The sequence below is a fragment of the Patella vulgata genome, chromosome 1 (assembly GCF_932274485.2).
Source record: "Patella vulgata chromosome 1, xgPatVulg1.2, whole genome shotgun sequence".
In the NCBI taxonomy this organism is placed as follows: Eukaryota; Metazoa; Mollusca; class Gastropoda; family Patellidae; genus Patella; species Patella vulgata.
Genome location: NC_065879.2, coordinates 19,892,083 through 19,919,073, shown reverse-complemented (window position 1 = coordinate 19,919,073; position 26,991 = coordinate 19,892,083). Strand labels below are relative to the sequence as shown.

At 33.8% G+C, this 26,991-nt stretch overlaps 1 protein-coding gene across 1 annotated transcript in view; it reads right to left on the bottom strand.

The window, feature by feature from the left end:
• The window catches only part of LOC126811911 (ras-specific guanine nucleotide-releasing factor RalGPS2), a 56,714-nt gene that overhangs the window by 14,590 nt on the left and 15,133 nt on the right, over positions 1–26,991 (bottom strand). The window contains exon 3 of the mRNA XM_050537959.2: positions 13,451–13,583. Within this exon, the coding sequence (XP_050393916.1) occupies positions 13,451–13,583 (133 nt within the window). The remainder of the gene's footprint in view (positions 1–13,450; positions 13,584–26,991) is intronic.

The window sequence follows — 26,991 nt, the reverse complement described above, 5'->3', positions numbered from 1 at the left end:
GTTTTCTGTGTGCAGAATGACATTGTCAGACACAATCCGGGTTATTCATCTGGAAGCAAGTGTTGATATTTTTTGACATATATCATAGAAAGAGAAATGGAGTTTAACTCCACTAGATAAACATATAAACTTTATATTAAGACCCATGAGGTTGGGCAGGCGAAGCATCTTCTTGTGATACAATACAAACATGGGATGGAAACTTGACTTGATGACAAATCGTTTGATATAAAGCACAAGAATTAGACCTTTAGGTTTTAGATCACGCAAGACCCCAATTACATATCATAAAACCTTCATACTGGATTGTAAGAAAATCATTTCAGCCTTTCTTTCATATTCCAAACCCAATTTTCCATCATTACAGTCCCATTGAATTTTTGAAATTGTCGTTAAAATTAATTGTGGCACTAGTTAATTCAATGATTTCAAGGTTTGTGAAGTGACACCTAAAAAACCTTAAAATCGCACTTAATAAATTTGAGCAAACTTAAAAACTCAGTTTCAACTTTGGTACTATTGGGAGGAAGCCACTTCAAATTGTGAAGATTTTATTTACTTTCTACAAACAAGACTATTATAATAATACACAAGGGAATGGGATGGTTCTTTTATATCGGGTGGCCCAGAAAAAATGAGTACACATGATTTGACTTCTTTTTTTTTTTTTAATGATTCCACTTTCAATTGTGTACTCGTTTTTTCTGGGCCACCCGATATATGACATTTTTTTATAAAGATTTTGTCCAGAGCTGAAAACATCTGCTCGATCAAACAAGTATTACAGTACTATCGGGTACATTTACTATTTCAATTACACTTCAAACACTATTTCATGTCTTAGCCTCTTTTTCAGGTAACATTCAAATTTTAAATTTGACTGTTAAAAAAGTTTAATAATCTGTAATTAAAATTATAATTCATCATAAGCAAGATACTAAAACATTAAATATTAATTACTAATTAAAAAATTATATTACAATCTCTTAATTTCCACAAGATGAACCAAGCAGACAAAACAACTAAACACATCTGTATAAGATGCATTAAGAGCTAAGTCTGCTTATTGCAGGTCTTTATTTTAGCTTCAAATTATCAATTAGACATTTATTCACATGACAAGTCCATATTCAACTCTCTAGATCACCTAGTGGTTGAGATTTTTAATGGATTGAAACACTATAGCAAATATTATAATTTAATTTAGACTTTGTTTATATAATTATAGTAACAATATATGTAGTAGAAATCAAAATCAAGACCACACTATTCTTGTCAAGACTTCCAATAAAGTAATTTGAATGAAATTTTCAATATATTTTTTCATTATCTATCTTTGAACTATTATAGCAAGAATTGTCAGCTCTATCTAAATCTTACAAAATGCATCTTTAAATCCTTTGTCACTTTTTGTAGCTAATAGTTTTATTCACTCAGACATTTTGTTTTGTCTGTGCTGTGTTCATGTAGTGTTTCCTCATTCTTTTTTATTCATTTTCTCTTTTGCTTTTAAAGCAGCAGTTTAAAGGCTACAAGGTCTATCAAATCCATTAAATTGATTTCTGGAATTAATTTACGGAACACTAAAAGATGCAATCAATCGCTAGACTTACAACAACTTGTACCATTTAATGACAGTAATATGTTTGACAGCAATGGTCAATAGAATCTGATTTTGTGAACACAATGTAGTGAAAGTAGATAACTTTGTCAAGGAGACATAGAGGAGTTGTTAAAATGTAGAACGCTGTGATTTATAATCAAGAGACACAGATGTATAAATGAGATCTAAAATTTTGTTGAAAGATTGAAAGTAGATGTTGAATTGAATGACAAATTGAGTATTGAAGTTAACAAGATTTTTAAGTGAATTAAATGTACTATGTGTATGAGGGGTTGTTAAAACGGGAATGCTATGTGATTCATAATTAAGGGACACAGATCTAAAATTCTGTTGAAAGATTAAAAGTGGATGTTGAATTGAATGACAAATTGAGAAATGAAGTTAACAAAATTTTTAAGTGAATTAAATGTACTATGCGTATTTATTTGAGTGCATACTTTAGTTATTTTCTAACTCAATCAATTGAATTCTCGAGGCTAAGGGTACATCTTTAGAATGGTATTCTTACACCATGTTTCTAGCACTAATTGTCGCTAGTGTTCTCTCCCCTTATCTTCTTGTATAGACAGATTGTCCAGTACAGGTCTACAGGGAGCAAAGTAGGACAAATTTCCCAGGGCCCCCATATTTTTGGTTGAGTACAAGATCAAAAGTTCCATCAGATATCGAGAGATTCTAGTTTATATCTTAAAATATGCTGATCATTATCTGAGCTCTCATTCTGTCCACAATCAGGTGCATCCTTTTCTCCATTTGTACATTTGTGCAGAGTTTAATATTCAAATCCAATCATATTTCATTTGTCCATCTGCTTGGTCGTTCTTCAGACTACTTGTATATGAGATTCATATTATAGAAAATGTCAGCCATTATAAATCAAATCAAAAGGTGATTTGTTTAATCTTCCTTATCTCAATGACAGGGAAACCAATAAATAAATGAAAATCAATCAGGGAATGGAACTATCACATAATCATAAACCTAGTATTTGGTATATTATAACTCTATAATGACCGGAATGCTTTCGATTTGATCAGGCCAATTAAAACATTCTTCTTCTTTCTAGGGATCAATCAATAACATTTTTAGTTCATCAATAAATATAACCCACTCAAAATTCCAAAACTTATCTATCCCAAACAAAAAGCTTTTGAGAAGATCCACTAAGTACATTTTGTTTTTAAATTAATTTTTTTCTTAAAGAAAATGGGAGGCAGAATTTTCAATAGGTGTGGCCTAACCATCTATACAGATCAGTAATTCTTGAATATTTTGCTTTGAATGAAGTCAGTGAAGCAAAAGTCATACTCATTAACCTCTTTCTTTAATATTATATCTATGCACAGGTTTATCGATACAACAGTGAGTCCTGGTGTTGGTCGAGAAAGTTCATTGGGATTTTCCGAAGTGGTTCCCACATGTCAGTGCCAGTGGTGCAGGACAGAGGGCCTAGCAAGCCACAATGTATAGTCGTTCGGGTGGGAAGAAAAAACAAGATCCTGTGTGCACATTGGCATGCACGTAACAGATCTATAGTCATAAGTAGCTGGAATTCGATATAAGAGTAGACGATAGAGCCGCTGTCTTGGCAAAATTTCCCTCATACATGTAGCACAACGTATGGCTGGGCAGAACAGTAGGACATTAAACCCCATTATATTTCATCAAATTGTTCCAGTTAGGATATATTTTTGGTTTAAAATGTGTGTTGGTTTTGGTATGTTAATCTAATAAGTTTATATAATAAAAACAGACACAAACATCTAGATTAACTAATGTAAACAGTATGATTAATCCATGGGTCAAAAGGTCATTTACTAACATTCCATACATGCTATTGTTACATATTATAAGCACATACCTAATTCTATCTAATGGAGTAACATTACCCCCCCTCTCTCTCCCTGTCTTATATATTGGCAGAAAATTATGTTTACATTTCGTCATTATAAATAACTATCTCAAAAGTTACATGAGAGGACAGGACAAAGTTAACTACTTTTTAATAATTGGTAGACTGAAAAATATTCAAAATCGGTAAATTCTTATATGGCCATTTAAAATTTACCTATAATCATGATATTACAAACATACCAAATTTCTTACAAAACTATTCTCAAAAGTTGCATGACAGCTACAACAAAGGCTAAAATACTGAGTTACTTTATTTAAATTGGTATCTAATTTAATTTGATTTATGGTCATTTAAAATTTACGGGATATCAAAAGTTACATGACAATGGGTAATTATTTGAAGTCCCAATAGGCCAGGACAAACGTTAATTATAGAGTTAAAGACTACACACAATCAAAAGTACCTATTTATAACTCCTTATACCCCTGTACATGACAAGGAATAAGGTCGCCTGTCCAACCTCAATAAAACAATATTTTATTTAGTATGAAAAATATCAATTTTAACTTCAGTTATGGCCATTGAAAGGTACCATTTCATTTCAATAATTTGCTTGTATGTAGGGGTCTTTAGCAGCGGGAGGAAACCAGAATATTCAAGAGAAAACCTACAAGGTTATAGACAGTACATCCTCATCCTTATGTACAAGCTTTGGATCGAAACCACGCCCCTAGACTCAATGATAGATCATTCAGACCCCTATATATTGGGTGAAAGGCCACCTCGATGGAAGCGGTAAAGCTATTTCACACACATTTACTATACCGGTTAACTCTAATGTACAATGTATAATCAAGGCATTATATGAAAAAGGTCTATTAACGAAAGAGCTGAACTAGTCTTCCATTCAGTCTATAATCACCTATACTAGCAAGTATAACAATAGAGATATATTTGTTGTCCAGTCTTTTTTGTTACAATAAGAGCAAATGTAATCAAGTGTAGGTCTATTTTCCACCATCCCAACATTTATTACGTCTTGTCCCTTTTTATCGTATTGACCTGTTTATTTTACATTGACATATTTTTTAAAAAACATAATAAGCTTATCTGTGCGTAGGAGGAAACAGCATGGTAGTAAAACATATATACGGTCAGACACAATGTGTATATATTACAGTACATTGCAAACCATCGTTCTTTTGTTTGTTATTTTTGGTACTAGGGAAATGATAATTTGTGTCTGATAAAGTCTGACAGGTGCCTTGCCCTTATGTCCAGGCTAGCATTTATGTCAACAACAGTTTAATTTAAATGTTTTAAAATAAGGTTATGCAGTTCTGCATGTGTTAAAAAAAAAATTCATATAAAGAGAGAAATGAGGTTTAACTTGCATTCAGCACAAACTAGGTTATTACGGGAATAACATATTGTTCAAGTTTATTTCAATAATTCGCTTGCGTGTAGGGGTCATTAGCAGTGGTAGAAAACAGGAGTACAGTACCTGGAAAAGGGCCACAGGTTTGGACAAGCGACCCTACTCTTTGTCACATATACAGTCAGGGAAACTAAACCACACCATGTTTTTGTACTATGCATTGAGATTGGTTTTTTTATCATGTAATGCGTATAATAAGAAATAAATACTATTATTAGTATTATTATTACTTGACTTAATGACAGACCTGAAGATCTAACACGCAAGCATTTAACCATTCAGCTATCCAACCCCCAAAAGATTATATAAAACTGTTAACTGGTTATCAGTATGTAGCACACTGACTGATATTCACACTGAGAAAACCGTCTGATAATCATTATTTCTAAATATCCAGTATAAAACTAAGTACATGTAGTAGTTTCAAACTACTAAATATAGGTTTAACAGCTCCAATGTTCAAGTTGGAAGAAAATCGATAGATTTCTCAATTTTTAACCTTTTTCAACTTCACATTTAATCTTTCGTAATATTTTTTTTAAATTTCAGAAGCAGAATCAAAATTCATTTGATATAACTTTCAAGAGGATGTTCATTTTATTAATTTCATTAAGTTGAAAAAAGAATTCAGAACAATAAAATAACAAAGAGAAATGTTATGGACATATAAAGTTTACATTTGTTTTGATGCCTTCATCCTTATATATATGTAAAACAAAGCAATCATTCTGGTTTCTTTTTGTACAAGTCAGCAAGTAGGATGTAATGAAATGTGGTTTAATGTCCTTCTTCAGAAGGAAACAAACAGACCCCTAGGCGCAAGTGAATTAATGAAATATGGTACTGTCAATTTTTGTGTACTTCGGTACCTGTACATATTCAAAGAAATAATTTTTAAAAAGGATTGACAACGAAGAGCTGGGATTTGTGGTATTCCACTATACAAATCAATGCTTTCCAAAATTTTGACAACTATTTACTACTTCTATTATTCTTCACAGCCCTAATAAGGGCGGGATCTCAACAAGAATGACTTAGGTTCACATTTCAGCATGGACAGAGAAGAACATCAGCACGGTTCCCACTTTGTCACAGACAGCACTTTCAGGACCGACAAATATAGTGTTGTGACATTGTCTCACCCATACACACTGCCTAGCAAGATTCTCCAAAGCATTTATGTAAAAATAATCATTTGTTAGTCTCAAAATGACCAAAGATTGTGTTGATCCGACATTAAACTCTACTACATTTCTTGTGTCTACATAATTAAACCCAGTTTTAATTTTTTACGCCTGGGCAAAAATCAACTATTTTCAATCAACTCAACATCAATGGGTGTGTCCATCAAATTCTTCCCGTTCCTATGTAACTAATTTTTACCATGATGTAAAAATCACTATAGTTACGGTAATGTCATGGCAACCTCAATGAAACCGTGGCAACATATTTCTGTTTGCTATTCAATTAAAAAAGTGACTTTGATATCATAGCACCCAGCTCTAAACTGAACTGTTATCTAATTTGAAATTCTAACATCAAAAGCTGTATTGACAATTGATGGACTGTTTTCTATCTAGTGAACATAACTTATGTTTTTTTACCAGCCTATAATAGTCAGTCTTATAATGTCAGAGGTGATATTCTATTTTAAATTACAATTTTTATGCAATCCCAAATTTTTTTTAGCCAGATTCTTTTTAAGTGCACTGCAATAAAGGATCCCTGCATTTGAACTTCATTTTTAGTTTCATAATGTCACAGGGGATATTCTATTTAGCAATGAAATGCGGTTAAGCATCCTACTTTTTTGCACAAAGCAGAGCCAATGAAGAAGGCATTTTCCCCACACAATGGCGCTTCCGTCTAATGCCAAGGCGTTCTTTTATCCATGTATACCAAAGTGTACCATCTAAATAACTAGACATGGTTTCTAACCAGAAGTCTCCTTCCCACACCATGGATTAGGGAAACCCCGCTTCAACCCAGTCTAGGAAATGAAATGAAATTAACGTCTTACTATTCTGGCCTGACTGGGCTTATAAAGATGGGCATATGCCATACAATGTGTTAAATTTTGCCCGGGCAGATGCAATATGTTCAACTCTTATATCAAATTCCAATGCCAAGGGATCTTAAACATTCACACCAATGTGTCCCCAGTCTAGGAATTATTTACCCCTGACTATTCCTGGTATACAGTACAGTGTATCTTTTTGCTGTACACTATATTTAGTACAAATATATCCAAAACTATTAGCACAACCGGTATAGTAAACGATGAAAGATAAAAGAGTGCCCAGACACAAACTGATTTCTTTCAACAATGTTATTAACATTTTATGTATAGATTCAGTATTCACTAATGAAATAATAAAATTTTAATCTGTGAAGGTCCCTGGGATGCAAGCCCCAAAAGCTCATGCTTAATCCGGCCCTGCTAACAACCAGTCAAAAGCGTCTAGTTACAGAAAACCAATTGGAATTCGAAATAAGAGTAGGCTGTTGTGCCACTGTGGGGGCAAATTTCCTCATAGCACACTGTATGTCTTAATCAGAAAAGTAGGATGCTACACGATTAAACCCCATTTCAATTCATTTCCCCCCATTAATCACACTGATATAAAACCCTTTCCTTTAAAATTTATTAATTAGTTTAATATTTCTTACCTCTTCCACCATGTTGAAACGAGTAGTTTTATGTTAGACACCTGTATATATAGGTCTACCAGTATATATAATGTTGAAACCAGTAGTTTTATTCTAGGTGTATTGACATATATAAACCTTACACCTGTTATTCCCTATTTTTACACCACCACATCGAATTGAAAACTGTATACCAGATCACAGCAGCTTATTTATAATACTTATGTCACGTCAAGTTTAAAACTTCACAGATTAAAAAAAATTTTTTATCTTATCAACAAGATCTTTATAACTAAATCAAGATTATAACTGTTTATACATCCATTTCTTGTAAAACTTTTTAAATCCTCAACTGTTTTTGAATCAGGAATACTGTACATTTTACATTTTATTATGAACTTTAAAAACACTTCACTTAATAGAATACTGGAATTTTTTGTTTTAAGTAAAGTCACTAAAAGCTAACACAGAACAGCTCAGATAGTTTCAGGCCTTCCTATAAACACTAAAGGTTAGAAATTGTGTCAGTCAGACACAAACATTTCCCTTCAAATCAACTGTCTTCATCAACTGGCCTAATTTAAAATAGCTCCCAGTCAATATTAATACAATATTAAAGAAACAGGTATATACCAGTAGAATATAGGTTATAACCTACACACAATCCATTAACTACCAGCTAGTTATAACACACATAGTATATAATTGTCTAGTATTTCCCAGTCCAATATACATATACTCAATAGTATATGAGTTAATTCCTACTATAAGAAACACACATAAATATTATATTATGATATATAGATGGTGATTCCCTGTTAAATCATTACACTGAATTACCCTTTGGTTTATGTGTAGGGACTGCAAGTAAACTACTGACTGTGAGAACTGAGACTGTCCTGACTGGCTGACTGAGTTTTGATGTGAATGTGATGTTACATGTATAATAGTAGACTGACTAGCTACCCACGCTGGGTGTTGTCTGAATACTACCTACAACAAATTAATTACTTGACTCCACCAAATTATCTCATTAAAATGGGTTAGCTAACATTTTATGAAAAAACAAAATCAAAATATTAACAATAATTTCCCAGCTTGGATTCAATCAAATTAAATAGGGGACCTCCAAATGATTCACACAACACTTAAAAGATGGCGCTGTCTTGTTAAAGATGAAATAAATGTACTTACATATAAATCAAAATGGCCCGCCTATAGTTTGGTCAAAATGGACATGTTTTAGTCAAAACAACCATAGACTGTTTTGATTCTATGAAAGATTATTGTCATATAGTTCTATCAAATAAGCACATGAAATAAATTTGACACAACATATGATATCATAGACATTTTACTCAGGGACACATTTTAATACATCTTGAACATTCTAAACATTTTAACAACCCCAGCCAAGAATATAACTTAATAAACCCCATACTATCTTCACCCAAAAAAATTAAACACAGTTTTATTATTGATATTAAACCAGGAATGTTTCAGATAAGAGAGAAAATTAAACTGAAAAGGGAATAGGAGATTTTTTTTTTCGGTCACTGAACCATGACAATAGAGTACAGTCAATAAACAGGAGTTATTTTAAATGTATTATTCCCAGTGCGAAAAAGTTTCTAGCGGAGTGTCTAGCTCAAGGTTAGGCAGCATTGTTAAAATTCTTGAGTTACAATGTGTAATGTCACTTAAAGTGTGAGAGAAAAAGACTGAGTGTGTGTGTAACATCCACTAGATCATTTTGGGACTAACATATTTATTTCATTTCAAAAACTTGCTTACACGTAGTGGCCTCCAAGCCCTCTACCAAGAAAATAATAATCATATCTAAACACTCTTTGAAAACCATTTTAAAAAATTGAAAGTTTGAACCTTAAGGTTGTAGCTTGACAGATCGGATCAGACTAAAATTACGCAAAAATACCTGTAATTGAAAACTACTGCGTGGTTATGCCTCTTTAGCTTTTATGCACCTAAAAATCTAAAACATTCTGTAAATATGTTAATACGAAAATTGGTAATTATGACTGCGTAATGCCAATAAATTAATAACTTGAAATATCCCTATGCCAAATTTTAGAATAAAAAGTTTTAACCCATTTACAATTACATCAATAACAAGATTTATTGAACGTGTCAAGTTGTATTGTTGTTGCACAGTTTTCTTCTTCCTTAATGATTTAAAGAACGACAGAACAAATTTTTCAAAACTTAATCCTTTAGCACCATTTAACGACTAGGGACAAAACAAAACTAGGAAGTGTTTTGGGATATACATAATAAATTGAATCATTTTAAAAGAAATCTTTCAAAACTGTTTCAGATTTATAGAAAAAATTGAACCATTTTTAAAAGAAATCTTTTAAAACTGTTTCAGGCTTAATTCTTGCTTGCACTTATTTTTTTTCTTTTTAAAGTACCATGTGGTCTTTTCCATAATTTGTGCACTAGATCAGCCCCTGAGAAAGTTAGTTATAAATACAGCAATGACAATGTGAGAATGAGGAGTGTTTATTTACTTGAATGAATTATAAATAAATCTACAATCGTAATTGTATCTGTTTCATGGATGTTTTTTTTTAGGGTTTGAGATTTGGATGAATGGAGACTTTTGTTTTTATGTAAAGAATGACCAGCCTTTATTGTAGGTTACCTGAAATTAGGTTCACACTCCCACCTGTACTTTACCTGTCAGTCATCCAGATTACAGGTGAATCTTTTTACAGGTATGTACAGGTAGATATAGTGGTATACTGGTACAGGTTCATATGTAGGTGGTAAATTACCTTTATTATCAGCTGATCAAAGGAGTGGGTGTTACGGCTGTCATTGTAAAAATAATTTGTTTAATCTGTGTGTATGCCAGAGTGTGGGAATGACAAGTGGAAAATGAAATGAAATGGGGTTTAACATCTTACTGTTCTGCACCAACTGGGATAATGAAGACGGGTGACATGTGAAGATGTACATGTATGTCTAAAATTTGGCGGTGTAAATTTATTGACAAAAAATGCTAGAATCCAAATGGTTTACGATTTTGTTCACTAACTGAAAAATTTACTGTATGTTCCATCATGCCTGACAAGATGACTCTTGTATCAACAGCCTGCAAGCTTGCACAGAAACAATGTCAAATCTAATACATGTATATGTAACACAATTACTATTTTAATTAAAGTGACTTTTCATTGAAGGTTCTCTCAATGTTATCCAGAAAAGAGAACCTTCAACAAAACAGCACGAATCATGATAGGGGGAATCTAGCATTATGAATGAAAGAAATCATTTTGTTTAATTATATTAGCTCTTGTATATTTACTGAATCCCTCACCTTTTCCAACCAGGTGTCCAGATCTTTTTAAGGAGTTTGATTTTGTACTTTTGCAAATCAAATCAAGTACACCTTTTTTTAAGAGTATTATTTTTTACTTTTGCAAATCAATGAGACCTTTTTTCAGCTCACCGACAAAAGACAAAATATAATAAACAATGACGGCAAGAGACTATTTAACCTAGTTTTATTTCTATGTCAAGTAGAATTTATTGGTTTACTTCCTGGCTTTACATGACAATAAATCAGATATCTTTTATCTATTATTGATCGTAATATTATCATTGACCATCATGTCTGCAGTCTCAAGTCAACTCAGGATACATGTACATGCAACTGTACCTGTCGCAGACTTTGTCTAGACCCAATTCATTACATAAAGTATATTATAATAAAAACATTGTCGGATAATCTACCTTATGTCTTGATTTGCATCATAGAACCACATGTCAGCAATCCTGTTTTACAAATTTACAATGTAATCTAAGGCCACACCAATTTCATTTTCTGTTCTTAGGAACAACTGTGTCAATTTTGGGAGCCTCGGTTGCTCACAAGGATCAGTGACAGTGGCTCACCAGGAGGTTCGTTGTTCAATCCTAGTGACAGTGGCTCACCTGGAGGTCCCTTGTTTGATCCCAGTGACAGTGTTGGCTGAGTAAGTTCCATCAGGATGTTCTGGCGTGGTTCCCCCTTGTCAGTAGTGTAGGACAGAGGGATCTGGCATGGGACAATGTATTGTCGTTCGGAATGGGATGCAGAAACCAAGGTCCTGTATACATATTGACATGCACGTAAAAGAACCCTTTCCACTTCATTTGTATCAATTTTCTTATTTCTTCAGGAAACAGACTTATTTCAAAATCCTAAGTTATGTGTTGTTCAAAATCCTTTAGTTCCAAAATTTAAAGCTTTGAAATTTTAAACAAAACATCTTTCATGTGATTCATGTGGTTATTTATTTATCAAGATGCTGAAGAACTGAAAATCAAGTTTGTGTGGCCTGACAGTTCAGTTAAGTTACCAATATTGATTGGTTTCATATCTCTATCAGTCCATCAGTTTGTAGGGGATATATCTTTAAGCGAATCCGTCAATTTACTATAGTATCATTAGTAAAGATTACTACTTGTATAAACTTGTATGACTGACCCAATTTTACACCAAGTAAACCTCAATCAGTCACTTCAAAATAAAATTAAATAGGGTTTTCGGTTTAACCACCTACTGATCTGCATCAAAAAGTCCAAATGAAATGAAATGAAATGAAATGAAATGGGGTTTAACGTCCTACTGTTCTGCTCCTAAACTGGGCCAATGAAGACGGGCATATGCCATACAGTGTGCTATGAGGGAAATTTTGCCCGGGCAGCGGCACTATCGCCTACTCTTATATCGAATTCCAACTGCCAAGGGATCTTTTACATGCATTCCAATGTATACATGGGACCTTGGTTTTATTAAGAGAAATTTTGCCCAGACATAGGCGGTACAGTTTACTCTTATTTCAAATTCCAACTGTTAAGGGTTCTTTTACAAGGACATCAGCATACACACGGTTTTTGGTACCATCCAAACAACTAAACTTTGTTGAGTTGTTCCTTGGCAGGCCAGCACCACTGACAATTGGGAAACCACATCTGTAATCCTGAGGAAGTTTCTTGACCTATACTGGATTGAACCTAGGATTTCCTAGTTAGCGAGCCGAGCCAGTGTCAACTTATTTTTGTTGTTGAACTATGAATAAATAACCATGTGTTTTAAGCTATTTCCTGTGTATTTATTACAGGCTTTACCAAATATAAATAGTTTTGAACTGATCAATACAATAGGTCATAGCTGTATATACTTTAGTACAGAAAGGTAATGTATGTATGCCTATATTCAACAACAATAACAGGTGACCAACAATAACAAATGTTACTATAAATATATCTGAAATGGATAGATCTTTTATTGTCATATATTCGAATCATATACCGAAAGAGAGAAAGAGAGAGGTCATTTCAGGACTAATATATGCATCAATTTTATTTCCATAATTCGCTTGTGCGTAAGGGTCAATAATGGAATTTGCTGAAAATAAATTTAGATGATAGATGTAAATTTAAATCAGATTGGACGACTGCTACACGCAAGCAAATTATTGAAATAAAATTTCACAATGTGTTAGTCCCAAAATGACCTAAATTGCGTTGAGAGAGATATGGGGTTTATCGTCCACTCAACACAAACTATGTCATTTCGGGAATAACATATGGTTCAATTTTATTTCAAAAATTCGCCTGCAGGTAGGGGTCTTTAGCAGTGGGAGGAAACCGGAGGTCCCGGAGAATAGTCACATACAACCAGGGGAATCGAAACTATGCCAGCTGAATCAATGACAGACCTTACTATGTAACGCGCACATACTAACCATTTGGCCATCCAACCTCCCTAATTTGTGTTGAGTGGAGGTTAACCCTCATTTCTCTGTCTGTTTGTCTGTTTGTCGCTCTCTTTTAAGCTTTCTGCTAGTAAAATGTATAAGATTGTACTTACATCAGTTAATGATTGTCCTGTCAAAACCTCTCCGCTACTATCACTCTCCAGAGATTTAACCATAGTTTTACCTCCACCCCCATCATCAGGTGTTAAAATACGGTGAGGTATATTCATCTTACAAACGTCACACCTGTAAATAGAAATAATAATACCATGATTTATTTAGCACATGATTACTTAACATTTAGTTCTTAAAGCGCTTTCAAGTATTTTCTCGTAGATCACATCAAACTATTTTAAAACAGATGGGTTTTCAAAGCTGACTTGAATTTTTCGATAGATTTGGATTGTCTAATGTTTGATTGGTAACTGGTTCCAGGGATGTTTGAATTTGGTTTATCTGTTTAGTTTTTGATTGTTTAATTTTTGTTAATGAAGTTGATTCTTTTAAACTTCGTGTTTTATTTTTGAACTCTACTTGGTGTAGGTGTTCATCAGGTAAAACCTCGACTGAGTTCAATATAGAGTTTAGCCGGTTGATTTGTTGGATATAAACCTTTGAATAATAGCGCCTAACAGGCAGCTGTGTTTAATTGTGTTTAATTATTATGTTCTCCTGATTTTGATTGTTTCTGTGTGTTTGAAGTATATGTTTGTGATATGCGCTTAGAAACACTTCACGTGTAATGAAGCGCAATATAAATCGAACAATAATAATAATAATATGGTGCTGCAAACGTAAAAGATCTTTGGCAAGAGCTGTATTGGTGGTAAGATAAGAAGGCCTTTTGAAGAAAAACGTAGTCCTCTGGTGGATTCAATACATCCCATTCAAAGACCGGTTGCCAGGCAATAATACAAGTGCAACTAGCAGCTATGGTTGAATGGGCTCCCTTAATTATGAAACAAATGATTGCATTTCATTCAAGACAGGTTATCAGGCAGTGACAGATTTAGATGAAGAAAGGCATAAGGCTACTCCACGTATGAGGCCAATCCCAAGGCACCTTCCAATCCCCAATCCTCACAACAGGAGGAAGATGAAAACAACATTTAGAATTACTTATGACAGTGTTAACAAGTCAACAGTGAGACCGAAATCGGAAAATAAATAGATGACACACATTGATTAATTGCACATTTATCTTTTTCAAAAGTATTGAGCAATCAAACTGATTATCTAAGCATAAAATGTTCTTGATCAAACTCAGTCACGGTTTTGAAGTACATTGTACCTGGTAGTGAAACTATACAGTAAGTTTTACCACTCGCCATCAGTTAGAATCACAGCTATTTTGTCACAAAGCATCGACCAATGTAATTGCTCATCTCTGCTTAGATTTAGTGGGAAATGTTAACCATTGTCGTCAAGACATTCACCTACTTGTAATGAACATCTACATCTAGTTTAAACATTCTACCTCATGACAAATCAAATTGCTGATTGCTCCTTAGCCTAAGCAGAAAAGGCTCATTATTGAACTTAGTCAAGGTATTAATGTAATGAAACTATACACCAAGTTTCATCACTCTCACTTAATTAGAGCTAAAGTTATTGTGTCCTAAAGCATCAGCCAATCAAATTGCGTATCTCTGCATACCCTAAGCAATAAATGCTCATCTTTGAAATCCAAAGCCTAATAAACGCCTACCTCAATTAGTTAAAGCTATAGTGTTCCAAAGTCTCGAACAATCAAATTTCTTATCACTCTGCTTACCCTGAGCAGAAAATGCTCATTATTGAATTTAGTCAAGGTATTGATGTAACGAAACTATACACCAAGTTTCATTTGCCGCACTTAATTAGAACTAAAGTTGACTTGACCCAAAGCATCAACCAATCAAATTGCTTATCTCTGCTTATCCTAAGCAGAAAATGCTCATCTTCGCACTCACCTAATAAACACCTACACCAAGTTTGAAAATTCTAGCTATATTAGAAAAAGAGATATTGTGTTGTGTCCCAACAAGTGTGACGGACAGACAGAGGGACAGACCCATTTTAATAGTCCCTGCTTTCTTCAAAAGGTGGAGGACAAAAATATTATGCACATTGGCTGAATGCCCCTAAATCTTGCATAGTCGATACAAACTGTTTACAATTAGTACATCTTGTAAATTTAAACAGTGTGTATATAGAAATAACAATACAGGTTTAACATTGTTGTTATCCTATACTGTAGTTGACCCAGAATTAAGTCAATCAATATCAGTATCAGTGCCATTATAATAAAGAGACTATTGAACTTGGCCTGCTTAGTGTTTATTCCATTTATTGGCCACTGTACATACTTCAGTTAATAAAGCTTACAGTGAATGTTATTATATTAATGGGATCGTTATTGAATTATACAGCTAGTTATGTGAGAATCTATCATGTTATAAACACATAATATTCACCTGGGTACAAAGTTTATAACAATATAATAACTGATATTACAATATCTTATATTGACTGGTTTTCAGGACTTCGAATTTTGTATAATGGTTTGGATTGTTCCTGCTTGGTTTTATTTATTACCAGAGGGCATTATCGCATATTAACTGGTTAATACATATGTTATTACCCTATCATTATTTATTACCAGAGGGCATATTATCTTATATTGCATGATAAATACATGTGCCTTACATGCTATTATTATTAATTACCAAAGGGGTATATTATCTTATATTGAAGAGTTTATTACCAAATCCAATTAAGGAGCATATCTTCCCTCACTCGGCAAACCTCGGCAGATTCTGGTACCCTACATCTAGCCTCGGCTGTATGACAGTAAGTGATATGTACCTATGCCTATACATTTGCGATGTGGCACCGGTTTACTTATAAGGGAAACTTGCCCGCGTTTAGAAAGAAGTTTTCAAAATTGCATCGTTCGAAGAGTGTGTAAAATTTTCAGTGCAAATTTGTCCTTGTCTTAAGAAAATCGGATAAACTTGAAAGAAAAACAGCTTCAAACTTTGAAAATTTTGTAAGATAAAACATTCTTCAAATACAACGCCATTGTAATCCGGGAACTTGAAAGTAGTTCTAATGGCGGACTTTGTCATACAGCCGAGATTAGATGTAGGGTACTGGAATCTGTTGAGGTTTGCCGAGTGTATCTTCCCTTTCATGGACACATGTACATATACAGATTTATATAACATTTTAATTTCTAACCTAACATTCTCATCATTATGGCCATTAATATCGACATTTTTATTACAGATAACAATATTTAAACTGATATTTGATCATTATAGCTGATAACATCATCTAAATTGATATTTGTGGATATACGTCTTCCTATCCAGTTTATATACCATATAGGAAAATGTGACAGACATGTATTAAATATATTTGTTTAATCACTGTACAATAACAAGTGTTTCAGGCATATTGCCAGACACCAGAGGGATTTTGACTGACATAGCCTGAAGTTGTACCTGACATTGTCTGTGACAGGTGCCCTTATTTCAAGGCTTGGTTGTAGATTAGGCTGTATAAATACCTATGAATAAACACCTGGATACACATATACCTATGCACACCTGAATTTTATATGATATACCGGTACATGTACCTATGCACACCTATATTTTATATGATGTACATGTATACACACCTATATTCCATATGATGTACATTGTACCTACCTAGGAGTACAGGAACAAATAGTTGACTCATAATGAATATCTTCGTATGCAAGATTTACAGTCATTATAACTATATGACCAGATAAAATACTTTAAAAATCTTTTAAATTTGGAACGGTAATCATAAATTTCACCACACTTCCTAATAACCCACCAGACACATTCAAAAGTGTTGATATTTGTGGATCAGTTCTTAAAAAAAATAAATCAACAAAATGTTAATTTTCTCTAAGTTTGATCCAAACACCTACTGGTACTCGAAACTTTACTACACCATAAAAATGTGTTACATCACACATAACGAGCATTAACAATCAAAATGGTTTATGCCAACAACAATTACAAGTTTGAACTAATACACTAATTAAACAATGTATGAACTGAACGGTTTCAAACACAAATATTTCAACTATTTCTCCATGTGGGCTTCACACAAAGATACAACTGTCTGTCATAAACTTGACGGATCTGACCTTGGTCAAGATAAAAATTTACTGATACGCATGTTGGTTTCATGTCTATATATACATGTAGATAATAAAATCCTAGGAAATTGACAATTAAAATCATTTACTACGTATCAATATTTAAAATCTAAGAGATGAGGAACTTATTCAACAACAAACATTTTAATGTTTATTTCCGGAGAGTACACGTAATCCCATGGATAATCATCTACAATTACACACATACACGAAACTGATTAGCAGTAAATATTCCCTTAGCCCCTAATATCACTGAGAGGGATGACATCTGGATGAGTTAATTAGCTCTCAATATTAACATTATTACACCTGCAAATTAAATTCAAAAACATTTTCTTAAAATTTAATGTTTGTTTCCTGAGAATAATCCCAAGGATTATCATCTACAATCACAGACAAATATTGCTACACAGCTTTGGCTGACTGATAATGACTACCCTCCCAATTATGGAAAGTCTGAAAAGATATATGCGGTACTTTATAGACAATGATATTTGAGGAGCATATTGATAAAAAAAAAAACTTATATGGTTCAAAATTCCACATACTAATTGTTTGTTACAGACATCTTCATTATGTCCATGGCATTCTTATTCCAAAATAAAAACACTCTGATGTTTGAACTATATAACATAACATAGTTATATTGTGACTATCCATTGATTTGCATTATGATAACAAAATCGAAACAGATACAAAATACTTGGTTGATAGTGATATTTTCACTATATTGTGTAAATGTATGTCCATTCAGACTACAGTCAGATACATGACTTTGGTCAATTTTAGGAACACTCTTTGTCAAGTACTCAAACACAAGTGCATATCACAGTCGCATAAATAAGAGAGCAGCACACATCCTTAATACAATGTGAAATGTTCAGTCTATAAATCCAACAGCAGTCTAAAGTTAAACATTAACCCATATAAATATGAAAGAAACAGACTTATTCATAGTTACACCTTCAACAATACATGCATTACTCACAAAAACTTCCTTTAATTCATAGTTTTTTATATCACAAAAGTGGGGTCTGTGTCAATGATTTTAAGACAAACTGTATCCACATCATAGAGTAACTAATAACATTTTTCTTTTCCAGATCGACTCCCCAAGAGTTGTCCAAAGACTATATTTCATATGATGCCAGTTTCAGTCGAGGTCACAGAGTACAAATCTATCAAAGCCAAAATATCAACACTAGATAATCTCCCGGTTTAGATTCAATTGGATTAAATAGAGGCCCATGAAAAGATGGCTTGCTTAATATGTCGGCTAACAATGTCGAATGTTAATTAACTTTTAAATTGAAATTATGAGAGAAATCGCCAAACCCAAGTCCCTTTACGAATAAGCTAGGAGTAACCAACACCTAATTTAACTTTCATCCAGACACCTATCAACGTTTGACTATATTGATCATGGAATAAAAACCTTTATCTTGAATTTATTGACCTACAATGTTACTGTGTAAGTGGAGTTATCAAGTAAAATTTGATAAGAACAGATGACCTATGACCTCATCATGTTATATATTTATTTACATGTACTTGAATTATGTAAATAATGATTCATATAAAGATTATAATATACATTACATAGTTTGCTAACATAGACTTAAGTCAGAGCGAATAAGTAGGATGTTAAACCCCCATTTTCTGGCGTGGTCTCCCCTTGTCATTGGTGTAGGATAGAGGACCTGGAAAGGGACAAAGTATTTGAAAGCAAAATTAAATGAAATGGGGTTTAACATCCTACTGTTGAGCTCCGACTGGGCTAATGAAGACGGGCGTATGCCACACAGTGTGCTATGAGGGAAATTTTGCCATGGGATCTTTTAATTGCACGCCATTGTGTACACAGGACCTCATGTTTCATCACATCCGAATGAACATCTGTATGGTGTATACCTGTCTTCATTAGCCCAGTCTGTGCAGAACAGTAGGACATTAAACCTCATTTTACTTCATATCATTACAACTTGCCAACCAAGGTATCCATTGGCCAACGCCTACCCTTTTTTCTTTCTAAAGGGAGCAGAGTATGGAGTAGGGTGGTGCTGGCTTGCTAACCGATAGGTCTTGGGTTCGTTCCTGGTGTTGGTCAACAGTGTATAAATTCCCGTTATACATATATTATGGCTTCTGTCCATCATCAGTAGTCCGGTTGATGCAGAAAAGTTGGTAATGAAATAAAATGAAATGGGGTTTAATGTCCTACTCTTTTATCGAATTCCAACTGCCAAAGGATCTTTTTTTACGCACATGCCAATGTATAAACGGGACATCAGTTTTTCGTCCCATCCGATGACAAGGGGAAACCACGCCAGAAAATCCGGCTGAACTTTCTCAGCCAATGCAGGGATCGAACACGCGACCTCCAGACTAGCAAGTCAGCAGAAAAGTAGGATGTTAAACCCCACTTCATTAATTTTTTTTTAAAGATTCTCATTGTTGTTTGTTAAAAAACAAAGTTACACATATAGGGCCTACATGTATTTTCTTACAGTGTGGTGTGATAATTTTCACTGAAAATTCCTGAAGTAAGGTAACAAGACTTACGTTTTTAAGAATGTCCGTATTTGTTATTCCAACATATTGCATCAACCCTTTCTATCCAAGCTTATAAAAAAATAATACTTGTGAATGGATAGAAATTGTAATGATGTGATTTAAATTTTTAGGATGTTTTTGCTAAAAATACCCTGAAAGGTGATCAATCTTGAAGACTGATCTGATATTCATTATAATCTGTCAATCTAAAATTAACGTTAAAATCTTTAACTGTACTATAAATAAGGCTGCTTGGCTTTAGTCAAAATTTATAGGCGATCTTACAAAATATATAAACTACCTATATATACTATAAATAAAGTTGTTTGGGGTTTAGTCCAAAATATAAACTGTAGCCCACCTTTCAAAATATTCAAATGCAATATAAATAGAAAAGAAATGAAATTGGGTTTAACATCCTACAGTACTGAACCGACTGAGTGGATGAAGAAGGGCATACGCAGTGTGCTATGAGGTAAATTTTAACCAGACAGTGGCAGTACTGTCTACTCTTACATGTATATCAAATTCCAACTGTCAAGGGTTCTATAATGTACACAACAATGTTTACTTGCTTTTCTTGTCCCATCCGAATGATTAGACACTACATGTATTCCGTCTCAGACCCTCCACTACACCACTAACAAGGGAAAATCAAGCGGAACTTTCTAGGCCAACACCGGGAGCGAACAGAGACCTGTTTAGTGAGCCATTGTCCTGGCAGTCACCACTGCCTTTCATTTCATTTATTTCAACATTTGATCACCAACCAGGCTAATGAATCTAAATGCTTAAATTAAATGTGCAATGACAGGACAGTGTTAGGTGATAATTTTAACACATCTTTATGTCTTATATATACCGGTATGTATGTCATGGGATTATGAAAAGCTTTCATTTACTTTTAGCAAGAGAGTGTTATCACACAGATTCGTGTTCACAATTTAAACATGATTTTTACAAGCATGACATTTAGACACTTATATGTAGATATTATTCATGGTTATAATAATTATGTTCTATAATGACTTTCACTTATTTTATATGTTAAAACAGCTGAACATCAATTGTATTTTCAGGATAATATCGAAGTTTTCATGGCTTATATATGTCTGCTGATTTGAATTTTCTGACAATATTTAATGAAAATACATAATTCCAGAAATTGATCTTTTTAAATTTGGGGCCTAGTTGAGCTCAGTAGGACTCGTAGCAGAACAGTAGGACGTTAAACCCCATTTCATTTCATTTCATTTCAAGAAAACTAAACCTAAAATATTTTAAGAATACAGCTCTTTCATTGGCTAAGAGCTTCAATGTGTAATAGGATTTTAACCCGCAACCAATGAAATAGCCTCTTATAAACTATGATTTTTGTAACAAGATGCCTTCATTTATTATAGAATGACAAACATTATAGAGGTTTCATTAAAATTACAGGCAGTCTGAAACAATACTTAAGTAGGTACATGTACAATGTATGTGTAAGTAGGTAAACAATAGATTCATTATACAGAACAATACCCTACTGTACTGAGATCAATGATAATATGTTGTACTTTGATCAGATATTTCAGACAAGCCTGCATGTTCGAACGTAGGAAGATGCTGCACCAGGTTCCACCCAGATCTATTACAAGATTAAACTATTAACTCATGAATTACTGCTGTACATAATGAACTCTGCTCATATAACACTCTGTGACTCCATCAAAGATTTTATAATCTAAAGTGAACATAAATGGCCCACACGCGACATAATTTGTCCAATATTATTGCCAAACAAATGATTCCTTCATTAGTTTAGATATATATTGACCTTTCTGCACATCCTATTCTACTAACGACCAACAAGTAGCAGCGTGTTATGTTAAGCCATACATCCTGTCTATCTTAATTAGGAATAAACTCATCATAGTGGCGATTCCATAAACAAACTTATCTCAGAGATTTAGCTTATCCTCTATGTTGAAATATCTTGCATTACAACCCGATCAAGGCCTAAAATAAGGTTTAATTATTGTGTCACGGATTCTGTGTCCAGTGGATTAAGCTCAGGTTTCCCATCCTTATTTCAATACTTAAGATCACAGATAATACCGAAAATTAGTGAAAATTATGTCAAAAATAAAGTGAAAGTGAAATGACGGTCAAGGACGCAGCGGATCAGATTCCAAACCTACTGAAAACCTGACTAGTGAGCGGATGCGGCTGGCGCTCACTCGACTCATCCGAGGGAGTCGATCGACGCCAACTGATCTGATCTGACCTTCGCAACTGACCACCACAAGAGGAAACACTCATCGGGGGTCAGGAGGCATCGCTACGTTACACTTTTTCATAGCCTTACGCCATTTCTTTCAAAGCACGGTTTTCTTATTTTCGAAGCACAAATTATCTTTTGTTTGCCTTCTTTAAACGGGCATTAGGTAAGATTAGATAAAGAGCTGACAGTTCTCGCTATAATACTAGTTAAAAAAAAAAGATAATGAATACGTAATTAATATATTGAAAATTTCAGTCCAATTACTTCATTCTGAGCAAGGTTCTGCATGTTTGAAGAATAGCATATTCTTGATTTTCATTGCTACTATTGTTACGATAATAAACAAAGTCTTGATTATCCATTTTTCAATTCCTTCAAAATCAAAAGAGTTGACTATACATGTAGGCTTGTCATGTGAATAAATATCTGAATACTATTTATGTAAAATTTCACATCAAAAGAAAGATCTGCAAAAGGCAGATTAGATCTTACATAATGCATTCTTTAACCAAGTTTTTATTAACTAATAACCTGGGACTGTTCCTTAAACCAACTTTATATCAATTACATGTAATAACCTGTAAAAACTGGGACTGTTCCTTTTAGTATCAATATAAAATATAAATCACTTTGAACTAGTAAAACACCTACATTTGTGCACTAGCAAAAAACCTGCATGTTTCAATGAATGTCTGCCATCAAGTGCAAAAGTGTGTAATCTAGTACAAGTACAGGTGAGCCAACATGTGTAGCTCATGGTGTTGGACAAGAAAGTTCCTCAGGTTTCCCCATAGTCAATCGCATGGGACAAAAAAATGGAGGCCCTGTAAGTGTGCAAGTAAAAAATCCCACCCTTGACATTTGTTGCATAAAGTAAGATGTTAAACACGCTTATACAGTTTATTACACATAATTGAATACACAAAGTTTTAAATCGTGACTTCATGTTTTAACAGCCAACACCATTTGACATTGGGGTGGTGTTGTGTGATGATGAATATACTGATGATTTAATTAATCATATGACAGTAATTAAGTCATTTGGTTCAGATTTCCTGGTAATATCATGTAATCAAACATTTATAAGCCAATCATGTACATTGAATAATTAGGGCATATTTATACTCAACTTCTTGTCTAATTATTGGCAAACTATGAAATATTAAACTTTGATTAAATAAATTGTTTAAGCAGCATTTAGTAACTCAATGAGAATAATACATGACACAATAATATGGAATACAAGTTACATAAAAGTTTATTTCTGACATCGTTATACGAAGAGGGTTCTTTTGTTGTATCAAGCAACGAATGACTGAATTTATAATGTTTAAATAGTTTTGCAACACGTCAGGGAGCCACAGTGGCTCAGTAAGATATAGTCTCGCTAACCTGAAGGTCCTGTGTTCAATCCCTGCGTTGGCCGAGAAATTTCATACAGATTTTCCGGGGTGGTTCCTCCTTGTCAGTGATGCAGAACAGAGGGTCTGGCAAGGGACAGCGAATAGTCGTTCGGATGGGACGAAATACTGAGGTCCCATGTACACAATGGGATTAACATTCAAGATCCCTTGGCAGTTGATATAACAGTAGACCGTAGTGCCGCTGTTCGGGCAAAACTTCCCTCTTAGCACACTGTATGGTGTATACCCGTCTTCATTAACCCAGTTGGAGCACAGTAGGACGTTAAAGCCCATTTCATTTCATTTCGGAACACTTCACTACTGAAGTGACTTCAGTAATACAGTTATATTTTGCTAGAATGAATACTTCTCACAATTCGCGAAGTATACGTTTATGTTTTCAATCAAAATCGTTGATTTAGGACTTACAAATGTCAGATAACTAGTTCAGTGTTTAATAGTGTACCACTAAAATCGTTATTTCCAGACTTGTTTGAACTCGGGGTATTAGGGTAGCATAAGAAGAAGAATCAACTTTAAAATGTCTCATCAACACTTTGGTCATTATATGAGACTAATATATTTGTTTTACTATTGAACAATCCTGAACAACAGATATTTGAGACGAGGGGTCAGTGCTCTATCGTTCTATCACTGCAGTCCCAAACCCATATTTACCGGTAGATTGTGACCAACATTGTGAATTTTCAAGATATAAACTGCCAAAACATAATTGAAACTAACATGAGATAAAAGAACTTGGCTGACCTGGATGAAATCTTTGTGTCAATGTACATTCAATAAAATTTTATCTCCTAAAGCTTACAGGTATAGAATCCTCTCAATATATGGATTTAAAATCACTAGTTAAATAACCATTACCTTAAACCACTTCATTTTCTACTTTTATAGAATATTTAAACATCATTAAGTAATTACAACTATTTATAAAATCTAGGTCATTTCTATATTCAACCTGGATCACACCCTCAATCAGCTTGCACATTCTATTTATAAAGTATGCATAATACATGTTTACATGTACCAATTTTATATAATAATCATGTTTACTTGGTTTGACATTTTAAAACGGAGCAAAGACTATGGGGATACTCGATTGAACGTTCCAGAATTAAATGCTCTCAATTCCAAAAATAGTGTCAATCGAGTGAAAAGGAGAATTTCGGAGTACAACCAATCATGACAGCTGAAACATATTTACCTAAAATACGTCACGATTCTATTCACACCACCTCAGCTGTTGGGACTGGGCTGAATTATGCGTCACTTGATTGCAATTCTGTTAATTCGGGATATTCCGGACTGACAATCAAGCACCACCTATAGCTTTACATTTTAAAACTGGACCAAGACCACTAGGTTTTATACTTTAAAACCGGGTCAAGACTAGTTTTTACATTCTAAAACTGAACAAAGCTTAAGTTTTACATTTTACATTTTTAAACTGTGAAGACTATTTTTTACATTTTATTAAAACTGAGAAAATACTAGGTTTTACATTTTAGCAGTGGGAGGAAAATGGAGGAAATGAAATGGGGTTTAACGTCCTACTGTTGTAATGAAGACAGGCATACAGTGTGCTATGAGAGAAATTTTGCCTGGACAGCAGCACTACAGCCTACACTTATATCGAATTCCAACTGTCAAGGGATCTTTTCCATGCACGCCAATGTGTACATGGGAACTTGTTTTTTTGTCCCATCCAAACGACTAGACAGCTGTCCTTGTCAGGCCCTCCTTCCTGCATCCCTGACATGGGGGAACCACGCCGGAAAATCTGGATGAACTTTCTCGGCCAATGCAGGGATTGAACACCCGACCCCCCAGGCTAGCGAGCCAGCGTCTTACCCACTTAGCTACCATGATCCCCTGGAAACTGGAAGACCCAGAGAAAACCCATGAGGTCAAACAGGCGACCCTATTCTTTGTCAAATACAACTGGGGAATCAATACCACGCCCGTTGACTCAATGACAGACCTTATGATACTGCACGCCTGCGCTAACCATTCATTCATCCATCTCCCCAACTGAGAAAAGACTAGGTTTTACATTTTAACACTGAGATAAGACTAGGTTTAACATTTTAAAACCAAGATAAGACTAGGTTTTACATTTTAAAACTGAGATAAAACTAGGTTTTACATTTTAAAACTGAGATAAGACTAGGTTTTACATTTTAAAACTGAAATAAGACTAGGTTTTACATTTTAAATCTGAGAAAAGACTAGGTTTTACATTTTAAAATAAAACCTACTGGTAACAAATTTATAAAATGATAAATGTTAGTCATATCTTTGAATTAAAAATGGTGTTTAAAACCTCCCTGAGAATGTACGCATTTCTTCATCAGATAAACTTTTTTAGGTATCTTAATTTCATAAGAACAAAGAAAGATTTCATATTTCTGACATTAAAGGATTACATAACCTCATTTATTCTAAAAATAAATAAACTCACCAGCCATCAACATTAATCCTACACCCAAATATTTTACAGAACAACCAACTCATTGTTAGCATTTTATCACATGTAGAAACGAAAACCACAAACGGCCAGCTCACAGATTGAAATAAAGACTGAACCAGGAAAAACACTTTTAAATACAACTGCATAAATATCGCAGCAAAAACATTAAGAAACTCACAAGTTTAACAATTAATTAATGAAATACAGGGCTTCATTGGTATCACATGTTTAAATTAACAACCATGTGCTTTTATTTACACAAACAATAACAAGTGAACAGCTGATAGATAATAATAACTGAACAATAAGTTACAATGGAAGTTAATAAAAGTGAAGCCTTGTTGTATTTTAATTATAATACAACTTGGCCAGTTTTCCTTACAATAAAGGTGATCAACTGAACCCAAAATTAAAATCAAACTTTTTAAAAATAATGCTACCACTAAATTTAAATTATAATAGTAATACAACTTGGCCAGTTTTCCTTACTGATCAACTGATTAATTGCAACAGATCACAAGGTTAAAATCAAACTTTTTAAAAGTAACACTGAGGAATAGCGAGAAGCAATTATCGCCGGAAGTAACTAGTAAGGTGGTGAATCGAAAAGTGTCAAGTGACATGTGATAATGGGACGAGTACATTTGTCAAAGATCTTCCTAGAAAACTGTAGGTTTTCAAAATATATCTTTTGCCAATCACCTGTAAAAATTGGTCCATGAATGCCAACCCAGGTGACAGGGTTCCTGTGTTATTGTATA